This window comes from Syzygium oleosum, unplaced genomic scaffold (assembly GCF_021117445.2).
Source record: "Syzygium oleosum isolate NSW1041296 unplaced genomic scaffold, Sole_v2.1 Sole_v2.03, whole genome shotgun sequence".
NCBI classification, from domain to species: Eukaryota; Viridiplantae; Streptophyta; class Magnoliopsida; order Myrtales; family Myrtaceae; genus Syzygium; species Syzygium oleosum.
This window is the reverse complement of record NW_026607487.1, coordinates 11,565,083-11,576,095: the sequence shown is the minus strand read 5'-3', so window position 1 is coordinate 11,576,095 and position 11,013 is coordinate 11,565,083. Positions and strand designations below refer to the sequence as shown.

General features: G+C 42.0%; 1 protein-coding gene across 4 annotated transcripts; it reads right to left on the bottom strand.

Moving 5' to 3' along the window:
* Window positions 1–1,442: 1,442 nt before the first annotated feature.
* On the bottom strand, window positions 1,443–6,966 carry LOC115670896 (nucleobase-ascorbate transporter 7). Of its 4 annotated transcripts, none has more exons than XM_056310308.1 (15): window positions 6,823–6,966; window positions 5,457–5,690; window positions 5,148–5,245; window positions 4,865–5,041; window positions 4,674–4,774; window positions 4,207–4,282; window positions 4,056–4,115; window positions 3,761–3,945; window positions 3,480–3,576; window positions 2,925–3,011; window positions 2,627–2,685; window positions 2,424–2,515; window positions 2,259–2,336; window positions 2,005–2,165; window positions 1,443–1,909 (listed from the first exon to the last, which is right to left on the bottom strand). In XM_056310308.1, the coding sequence occupies exons 2-15, from the start codon at window positions 5,569–5,571 to the stop codon at window positions 1,691–1,693; spliced, it is 1,605 nt and encodes a 534-aa protein (XP_056166283.1). In that variant the 5' UTR covers window positions 5,572–5,690; window positions 6,823–6,966; the 3' UTR covers window positions 1,443–1,690. The 4 variants fall into 4 exon arrangements, with proteins under 4 accessions (XP_056166283.1, XP_056166282.1, XP_056166284.1 ...); XM_056310307.1 differs by lacking the exon at window positions 6,823–6,966 and adding an exon at window positions 6,012–6,164; XM_056310309.1 differs by lacking the exon at window positions 6,823–6,966 and adding an exon at window positions 5,786–5,996.
* Between the last annotated feature and the right edge of the window lie 4,047 nt (window positions 6,967–11,013).

The window sequence follows — 11,013 nt, the reverse complement described above, 5'->3', positions numbered from 1 at the left end:
GCTCCGCCGATCGCGAGCGAGGGCGAGGCGACCTTACTAGTAGCCGGCGATGGCCTTTGCGGCCCTGCCGGCCTAGGTGAGGTCTTTGCGGCCGATGCACAGAAAAAAAAAAACATAGAAAAAAAAAAAGAAAATTTTAAATTTAAAAAATACAAAAAATCCACTTAGAACGATTTTTCGGAAGTGACATTCAAATGATCAATTTTACTCCAATGTGGCACTTGAGTGGAAATTTTTTTTTTTTGACACTCAAATAAACGCCGTACAAAAGTTATGACACTCATACTGTTCTTATCATCTGCTAATTCAATCAAAAACCTTTGAATTTGGCTAATTGAGTCGTAAACCTTATGATGAGTCCCTTTAGCTAATTTTGGCCGGAAATCGCTAACGTTGATGCTGATCGTTCTACATAACACAGCCAGTGCTTACTTGAACAATTTTTAAATAATTTTTTTGAATTTTTTCTCTTTTTTTACCTTTCATTTTTTTTTCCTTTTGTTTTTGCTAGTGGCCAGTGGGTCGTTGGCCTCAAGCAATGGTCGCCGAGGGCTGGTCTCGCTGAAGTGAGGGTGATGGCCACCCTCACCAAATCTGGTGAGGCTAACACGAGGCTCGCCGGGCCTTGCCCTCACCCAGACGACGCTCAGCGAGGTCGCCCTAACTTGTGTAAGGGTCTGCCCCCCTCGCCAGATTTGGTGAGGCCGACCCTCGCCAAGCCAGGGCAACCTCGCCTGTGGCGGGTGGGAGCGACCCTCGCTGGCTATCGCCTTTGGCTGGTGGCTAGTCACTAGCCATCGGCAAAAAGAAAAAGAAAAAATTCATAAAACTTATTAAAAAATTATCCTTGTCAATGTCGGTTGGCCATATCACGTAAGACGGCCAACGTCCACGTCAGTGATTTTCGATTAAAATTGACCGGATGGACTACATTAGCAAATCGTCAAAATGTTTAGAATGAAATTAGTAAAATAAAAAGGTTTAGGATTGAATTAACACAGATGTAATAGGTTTAAGACTTTAGTATTTTTCCCCTGTCGAGACGACGACATGTATCGGATCACGAGATGAGACACGAAACTCGGCAATTACGCAAGTCCCTGCAGAGTTCCTTTTCGTAACCTCTGATTTCTGCTATGCAATACATCCCGGCACAAGGAGGATCGAGATTGGCCCCATCTTTCCTCCGGCGAAAAAGTTTCTTATGTCTTCCTTTGCTCTGCCGCTGCCGGAACCGACGAATGAAGTGCATAACGCAACGAAAGAATCACAAGACACAGGTCCGCGAGTCCTTTCGAGAAGTAGGATACAAGTATCCACGAACCGGAACAAGCCCGGCATATAATTCAATTGAAGATTACCGGAGGAGAAAAGAAAAGAAGCTCAATCTCACGAAGACATTTTGCAGTTAAAAGATAGTGGCAGGTAGGCTACTCACACGGTAAAGATGGAAGCAGAATACGACTAGAAACAAGAATAATAGACAACAAAAAAGAACTCAAATTTACTAATGCTATCGCATATAACACACGACAATCCGAAAGACAAGCACTCCAGTCTATAAAACATGCTGCTCAATCTGGATTCATATATGCTGAGAGAGAGAGATCACAGAGGGCAACCTGCTTCGACATAAAGCAGGTGCACGACTTGATCAAGACATACATTCAGAATCTCCGCAGGCGAATTCTCAAACCGACGGGAAGAACTTGTTGAGGTTGAAGGGCAGAGAGTAGAACTCTTCGCTTCTCGTGTCCGTCTTGTATGAACGGAACCGATCCCACCAGTGCATGCCCCTGTCTCTCCTCGTGGGACCATCCTTGCGGTGAAGCGTGATGTCTAGGAAGTAAGCCAACAATCCGGCAACGAATGCGTTGGACGAGAAAGGCACGTTGATCATATCATTGAACTGCCAAGTTCAAGACCCTCATTAGCACCAGAACCCGGGCATCAACTTAGCACCCGTAAGGAAATAAACATATAAACAAGGATTAGCCAGTATACCCATCTTGCTCCTGTATGGACCGGACCATAGCCATTCACTGCCGTGTACTCATTGAAGTACTGAGGTATGGACAAGCCCATAAAGACGGAGAACCCGAGCACGAACTTTGTCTTGAAGCTGTTTAGATTACAGAATTGAAGCAAGCTAAGACCGGCGGAACCTGCTCATGCATCATAGAGAGAGAGAGAGAGAGAGAGTTAACCACACTCCAAAAGCACGACAAGACCAACTTTCTATAGCTCACAGAACATACCAACATAGGCAAAGAAGAGACAGTACAAAGCCGCAATAATTGGCGCTGGAATCGAAGCAAAGACGGCTCCGAATTTCCCTGGACGAATGTAAATTTGTCACCAATATGCAGGAGATGGGACAGTCCCTATTGTATGAATTGGGAATTGTTACATTAGTCTCTTACCAAGAATAGAAAAGAATATCATGAAACCTGCTGATATTTGCACGACCCTCCGGCTGCCGACACGCGTCAGGGCTAACAAGCCGGCGTTCTCACTACACAAATCAATTGGGGTAATGGAAGTCAGAGAAAATGAGGCTGCCTAGAGGTGATGATATACTCTGCAACTGCTAATGATGAAGTGACACGACGAAAAGGAATCTTACACAGTTACAGAAGATCCAATTCCTGTCCCAAAAATCCCAGAGAACAAAATCCCTACTCCCTTCAATCAGGAGAACAGAATTGTAAGCAAATTATACAATCGCAACTATCAATTATAGAATTGAGGCGTGTAAATACTTTGTCGGCCCAAGTCAATGAATATGGTTTGTCTGAAAATGTATATTCAGGGACACCAGCAATAGGGGAGGAGGTTTCGAATTGCTGTCCTACAGAAAAATCTTACTGGAGAAAATATGAAGTTTCCTATGAGATGAAAATGAAAGAACGTAGGAATTGTACCTGCCAACCAACACCTCGGCTAAGAATTGAAGGTGGCATTGGAGTAGCACTTGCATACCTTGACGCAGCAATAAATGTACCAGTTGACTGTTCGACAATAATTAAAAAATCAGTTGAAGCCTGATGAATAAAAACCTAATGATGGGAACTAGCAGAATCAGCCATAGGATGTCTAAATTTCAATGATTAACCTTAACTCTTGTTTGATGAGAGAATGAATCTGAATTTCTCTTTTGACGAGACTTAATTTAGAAATATTTGACCAGCCTTGTGTGGCAATAATCCTATATCCACAAACAACAGAAGCAAAATATAATCCGAAGAACTTGCCTATGATCCAAAAAGAGCAACGATTGCTTAATTTCATCAAATAGGGTCAGGCAAATTGAAGGATCACAAGAAGATTGCTAGACCATAGCTAACCTTACGTAATATGGCTTATTTCTATTAGCAAAGACGGGATAACTAATTCCCAACAATTGACAACAAATTGATTGCTTGATGCATTTCTACATTACATTTGGCGACAAAATAAAGTTGAGATGAGGTACGAACCTCCACTAGAGCAACAAAGGAAGCAGCCATCATTGCAAATGATTCTCCTGCATCGAATGTGGGAGCTCCCCATTGGAAAGGATATGGTACTCGTATCCTGCATGAACATTGCCAAGGAACAAACTAATCAAAAAGCCAATCGACTTTCTAAAAGCGTTGCTTCTGCAGAATCGGTTCCAAGTGGACGATATCTCACAGTGTTATAATCCCGTGCGAGTGACAACTTGCCATAACCTTGATAAAAGATCATCTCTTTAGTTGGAAGGGAGTGGCGGACTTACCACGGTGCAGCACCAATTATTCCAGCACGGTCAGTTCGGCAACTCAGTTGAGTTTTGAGTGCCGTGTGCTTATATGCTCCGCCCACAGTGAGAAGATGAGCATATATCCACACAATTATCACCGAAAAAATAACAGCAAAGCGATCAAATACGTGCCTCTCTCCATGTGTTAGATGAGGTATATACTGCAAACATCACACATACAATTGCAATCATCCAAAAAATCACTAGAGGAGAATTAAGCTCTAACAGAAAGCACTCTAGGAAATAGCACATCAGTGTTGACAATAATAACCTGGGAAAAGATCACTAGAAGGATAATTTGAGGCAGCCCAATCTCCACGCATTTTGCAAGCTAAACAGGTAAACACACAGTTAATGGCATGAGTAAATTGAAGAGCAATTCCGACATTCAACTGAGTGAATCACCAAAATGAATCACCTACCACAGGGAAACCCAACTCATACAGCCCAAATCCAGAAAGAGCGACTAAAGGGACAGCAGATAGCGGACTCAAGAATCTGAAAGCAACACACAAAAACAAACAAGCAACCGTTTTACAGTGAGAATTGCTTGAACAAAAGGAATGGAACAAATAGTATATTGTGGTTGCCTGTTAATTAAGTAATGCTGGCAAGAATTAGCCATTATAGTATTTCTACAAGTAATTGCTGCAAGCAGCCAGTTCATTTACGCTTGAGAAGCACAAACCTGTAACTGATAAGTGCAACATTTTTTGGAAGCTTATTATATATTTGAACACACAACGAACTTCTATGCTTGTAAGTCACATGCAAATGCAACCAGAGTCTTCTGAACCTTTCTCTAGAAAATATGGTCTAAATGGCAATGTGATATGTTCGACTGGAGAACTTTTCTATGTTCAATCCAAAAAAGAAAGTTACTGCTGACCTTGCAACATTTCTCCAGAGGCCACTAAAGCCAATGACAATTTGGAGAGTTGAGGCAACAATGAGGGCACCCTGTATACCTCGCATTATTTTCTCGAATCTCTGTATTTTTCAAAATCTGGTGCTTCAGTCAACACTCGAGTTACTTATAATAGGGGCAAAAAAAGAAGTTGACGGGGCCTCGCGAACAACCTCTAGAGGATCCAATACATCACTGTATCGGCCAGCCAATATAATCGAGATGGTTGTAGGCACGAATGTATATGACGCCCCTATAACAGCAGGCAAACGGGTCCCGAACAGAGTCTGGAATAAAGTGCTCAAACCTGCTACAAACAGGATTGTCTGAATTGTCTTGGCCTTTTCTTCCTGGAGAGAGAATAACATTGTCTTTCAGGTCAGAGTGATCGAATTCCTTAATAAAGAGAAAGATGAAACAGAGGATTTTCATGAATAGTTGCAAGTAAAAGCCTACATTGCCTCCTCCCATTTGAGGAACTAAAGAAGTTGGAATGAGGACTGTTGTGCCAAGCATCACCAAGTAATGTTGGAATCCAAGAAGTATAGCTTCAGCTGCAGTAAAAATGCAAATCATACAATAATTTACAAGAATGCTAAAACCCACGTAGATATTTGCACAAAGTTTGAACATCGTTCAGCTCCGATCAATTACAACCATTCAAGCACTAAACTTAAAATCAAATAAGAATCAATGCAAAACCAGACTTGCTCAAATATGGGGAACAATAAAACAGAAGCAAATTCAGATGAATGCTAAACTCACGCCAAGGAGGAGGGCTAGTGATGCAATAAGAGATGTTGGGAAGCTGATCCCTCACTGGATGGGGCTGCAGCTCCTCCTGTTTCGGCGGTGGCGCCGGTCCTCCTCCTGGTGGCATTCTCAAAGTCTGCTTTTTTCTTCTTCTTCTTACTGTTCTCTAACCCAGAAAAATAGGTTGACGGATCCTCAAACTCTTAGGTGCCCGAATCTCCAAACTAAAAGCTCCAATCCCAAAATCTACCAAAACCCCAAGCAAACAAAAAGAAGCATGGTAAAACCCAGATGACTCAATCCCCAAGAAAAGAAAATTCACCAACCTTCACACACCCAACACACACACAACCTGGTGAGTAGACCTCAAGCAAGAATGTCGCTTTACTCAGTCGAAATGAAACCACCAGCAAAAAACAGAAGTACAAGATTAGGAACGCTCTAGAAAGAGAGGGAACATCACACTCTGCTCCTCTCCTCTTGGCTCTACAAAGTTACACACCCATAAAACAATGGAAATTTAAGACAAAAAAGAAAGAAAGAAAGAAAGAAAGCCCACATGAGTACCAAGAAAACACTAAAGAGAGTGTGAAGATGGCGAGGAAGGCAAAAGCAAAAGGAGGGAAAAGGAGCGTCCCTCTCTCACTCAAAAGCCAAAAGCTAAAGGAAAGAAACCAAAATGAGAGGGAGGGAATCTCTTCATTCACATCTTTCGAGCTTTCTAATGGCGTATTTAATACGAGGGCCGGGCTCGCTCTCTCTCTCTCTCTCTCTCTCTCTCTCTCTCTCTCTCTCTCTCTCTCTCATCACAGAGAGAGATATAGAGAGAGAGAGATAAAGTTGGGCACAAAAGCATCTCCACTGTGTCTAGTTTCTCTTGGCTTTGATGCATCACCAGCTTCTCCAGCCAGCATCGCAGAAACAACGTCAGAATACTTTAATTTTACCGAACTCATATGGCTTCCATTTTAAATACTTAGCCTCACAGGAAATGCCTTTTGCATGCTCTCTCTCTCTCTCTCTTACATCCTCGTCACTTACTGCAACTGACTTTAAGCAAGTCGGTGGTTAAACCCTTTTTTTTTTCCTGGAGTTGGAAAAAGATGTTTCTTCCTTCGATATTCTCGCAGAGTCCGGCAAAGAAAAAATAAAGAGAAAACTGATTGCCACTTTTGTTTTTTTTTTTTTTTTTTTTTTGCCAGAGCCAAACTTCAATGTCAAAAAACCGTTTTTTGACATTGAAGTTTTGACGAACAAGTCCAGCCCGTCTAAGAGTGTCAAATCCAGGGATTGAGCGACACTTGGTGATGAACTACGCCTACGAGCAGACACGTTCCTAGGCAAGAGTGAGAGAGAGAGAGAGGGAGAGAAAAGTGACCGTTTTTCTGCTTGTTCAAAGGGAGTGAAGAAATGGAGAGAAAGCATGCTGAGACTGATCAAAGATCGAGCCTGTCAGGAATCGCCAGAGAACTCCACTGGAGTCAAAGTGCCTGCTCTGCTCTCACCTGTCATAAAATGCCACTTTGAGCATGCTATACATCCCCCTGCTCAAACACACCTCATTCGTAACTCGTACGAGACAGAGCTTATTTGGGTATCCATCCTCACCCATTCACCATGAATGGAGGAGGGATTCTATCGAAAGATCTCGTAATCACACCATTGTTATCGTTATCGATTACGTTATGATTGCTCGGGTTTTGATGCTCTTAGGAGTTACGATTTTATAGGACCATAGTCTAAAATTAGAGGGGCATTCCGGATTTCTCGAGGAGACCAATTTTAGACTCTCCTCAAAGAGATAGCATAGATAGATGAAGAACAATGTAAACCATACAAACCTTTTCTTAGGAGATGATACCAAGTGTATGATCGACGTCCCTGAAAAAGTTTGTCCTAGCTTCTTCTCATTGGCCACTTGGACTCCGCTTGGAGTCCTAGACAAGCAATCCTAGACATAGAATAGTACTAGCTATTTAGCAAGTGAAGTACTATGAAATGATAGAAATATGATCCTTTTTTTTTTTTTTGGCTTTTGTCTTTTGAGCAAGTTACTGCATGATGAGCCTGGATAAGGGGAATTTTATGACAGAGATATGAGAGAGGCCAGTGGGCAAAGTTGTGTGCAAGAGGATAATCTTGGCTAGAAAAAGGGTGGATTTATCCGTTTCTAGGGAATTTTATGACTAAGTACGCTTTGTATATCTAACTATATTGATATATTAAGCGATTTGACTTATTATAGTCTTGTACTGAATATGATTCACTAATCTAAATGTTCGCTTGTGATTCACTATGTTATTTAGTATACAAACTTTGTAAGCTAGTCTCGTTTACTTTAATTTTTGCACTTACAATTAGCGTTTGATATGCGACTTTCATTTAGTACCGATTGATGGTTCATAAATATGAGCATCGTCCATATTTTTGTTTAATCAAATCTATACGTAGAATGATGTCCTTATTTGTAATTCGTGATTGAAGATTAGGTTGAAAAAATAAGGGAAAAGACCACAAAAAACTCCTAACTATGCTACTTGTGACAAATTTACTCTTAACTTTTTTTTTGTGATACGAAAAATCCCAAATTATGTCATTTGTAACACATTTACCCCATAATACTTTCTCCTAGGGCATTTTCGTCTTTTTCTTTCTTTTTTTTTTTCCTTTCTTCTCTCTCTTCCCTCCGCCGGCCATGGCGGAGGAAAGCCGGCGAGGGCCACCCTCGCCGGCGTTGGGGTTGGGCGAGGGCTGCCCTCGTCGGATTTGGCGAGGGTGACCCTCGTCGGATTTGGCGAGGGTGACCCTCGCCGAAGTCGAGTGAGGGTCGCCCTCGCCTGAGTCGAGCGAGGGCGGCCCTTGCCCAACCCAGGCAAGGGCGACCCTCGCCCTACGCTGGTGAGGGTCACCTGAGTCGGGCGAGGGCTGCCCTCGCCGGCTTCCCTCCGCCATGGCTGGCGGAGGGAAGAGAGAGAAGAAAGGGAAAAAAAGGAAAAGAAAAAAGACGAAAATGCCCTAAGAGAAAGTATTATGGGGTAAATATGTTACAAATAGCATAGTTTGGGGTTTTTCGTGTCAAAAAAAATTCAAGATAAATTTATCACAGATGGCATAGTTTAGGATTTTTGGTGGTTTTTTTCCAAAAAATAAATAAATAAATGCTTCTCAACGGGAATAGACAAAAGGATAAGTCCTGCTTTTCTTTCATATTTCAAGGAGAACAACTTGTGACTGGCACAAATATCTCCTTTTCCCTTTTTCAAGTCCTTATAAAAAGTCGGGTTGAACAAAATAGTTACGGGATGCATTCACAAACCATGAATCTTCTGTTACAACCTTCAATTACCTTAATTTTTGCTAAGTTTTGGAACCTATGCAACAAAATGTACATCGAAAATCAAGTTTCTACTTCACCAAAAGTCTGTGCCTGTAGAAATCTCGAACGGTCCATCTTTAATTTGGAATTCTAAGGAAAAAGTACTATTGTGCATGTGTTATGGGTCGATCGATCTAGCGTTCCCACACTCGTGCGGCCTTAGGAATTTCTCCCCAAGTAAGCCTTCCCACACTCGCACTCGCAAGAACTTTAGAGAGAGAAACTCTAGAGAAAGAAGCTCTGAACTTTGTATTGCTTCTTGAAAATGAGGAAGAGGAGACCCCATTATATACAAGTATCGGGCTGACCGTATCCGTAGATCTCTCCCCGATCTTAACGGTTGAGATCGTACTCCCCCAATTACCCCACCTACCGCATTTATTACGGAATGGTACAATTACCGTATCGCCCGCCCCCAGGAGTATTCTAGAAGACATCAAGAAAACCCTAGTACTAGAACACTCGGGGCCCGCCTTCTCATCCAAGGGTCGGTCACGGTCCATCGTCCAGAAAACCTCAGGAACGATCCAATTCTTTGGGCCGCGACACATGCATGAAAGTTATTCTAACCTCCAAAGGAAGAATGAAAAGGCCACTCAGGCTGCTTTTTTCTTGATGGGATAGCAAGCTTGTTTTCCAAGGACGAACTTCTTGCAACCTTGTACAAAAGGGTTGCCTCATTTTATCCTAATGATGTCGACATCCCAATTTTGTCTCGAGGACGACAGTTCCGATCTCTACTTCGACTTGGAAAAATTATCCACTCGAACCTAAATTTAGTGTGCAAATACAAATTTAGTCTTAAACATTTCAATTTTGCTAATTTTGTCCTAAACTTTTTTGCGAAATTCTAATATAGCCTTTAGGGGTCAATTTTTGCCGAAAATATATAACAATCCAGTTATCACTAATTGTCCTACGTGGAACATTGCAACGTCAAGCCTTTTGTTTCAATGCCAATTATGACCTTATGACCATATAATTTAAAGTTGAAGTACACTCGATATCTCTGCAAACAAGGACATAATAGTAAGAATCCTATAAATAAAAGAGAGAGGATGTGATAGTGAGTACAGCTTTTTACTGAACAAGGAAATGATAAGGTAATTATCTATCGCTCCAAAGCAGATTTTCAGATACAACCTTATAAACCTAAATTAATTCTCCACGTAAAATGTCTTCTCGCCTATTTGATTTAGGTAAATAGGAGAATCGTGAGTACGAGGAACCATTGTCCCTAGAGTGCTCAAAAGAGTTTGTAATATTCGAATTTCGTTATAACTGCATATAAACGCCAGTTTTGGGATACTGGACAGTCAATAGATTAAGAGTAATGCACTGTTTTCTTGCAATTCACGTATGAGTGTCGACATGTCTCTTCAATAAAATTGGAACATACGAGGGTCGACGTAGACCGCCAATCCCCCCGCGGAGTTCGATACCTCTTAAAACAGGCGCAGCACATTTTTTCGCACCCACGAGAAAAAGAGATTCCAGGAAACCATCGCTCATATTGGCGGGAAATTCTTGTCACAACCTGAGTTTATGGACCGAGTGCGACCACGGCCAACGATCTTGCAAGAACCAGAGACAGGGCCCGCGCGGAATCCTCAATTGTTCCATCTCATTGGACTTCGAGTCCTGGCAAGAAACTTCCCCACATGGAGAGATCAGAACCATTACAGATTCCAATAATCTATTCAGAGTAGGCCTTTCAATGGGCCTCTCAGAACGCAAAGAACCTGTGAGCAAAAGATCGACCGGTGGCTCTTGACCGTAAGAGCTATATCAAGATTGCTCAACAATAGAGGGCACCGACGGTTCTCCAGGGTCCTAAAAACAGAGGTATATAATGATTTTACCTCCAGCTAGAAATGCGAGGATAACTTTTCCGTGCTCCTAAAAGCACAAACAGCAACTATTCACTGCATATTCCATAGTATTTGCCCATCATACATCATAGTTTCTTGTTTTTCCACCATATTTCTTCTGCCATTTGAATTGATAAGAATCCATAATAGTTTGCCTCCTGAGCAATTAAAGGAGGCATGTCACCTTGCCTTAACAATAAAACCAGTCATTCACCCGAAACCAAAAAAAAAAAAAGATGGGACCTACTGCAAATTCCCGAACATAACAGCATCATAGAAGCAATTGGAGATTCCACTTGGTCTCATGGTCTACTAGAACGCA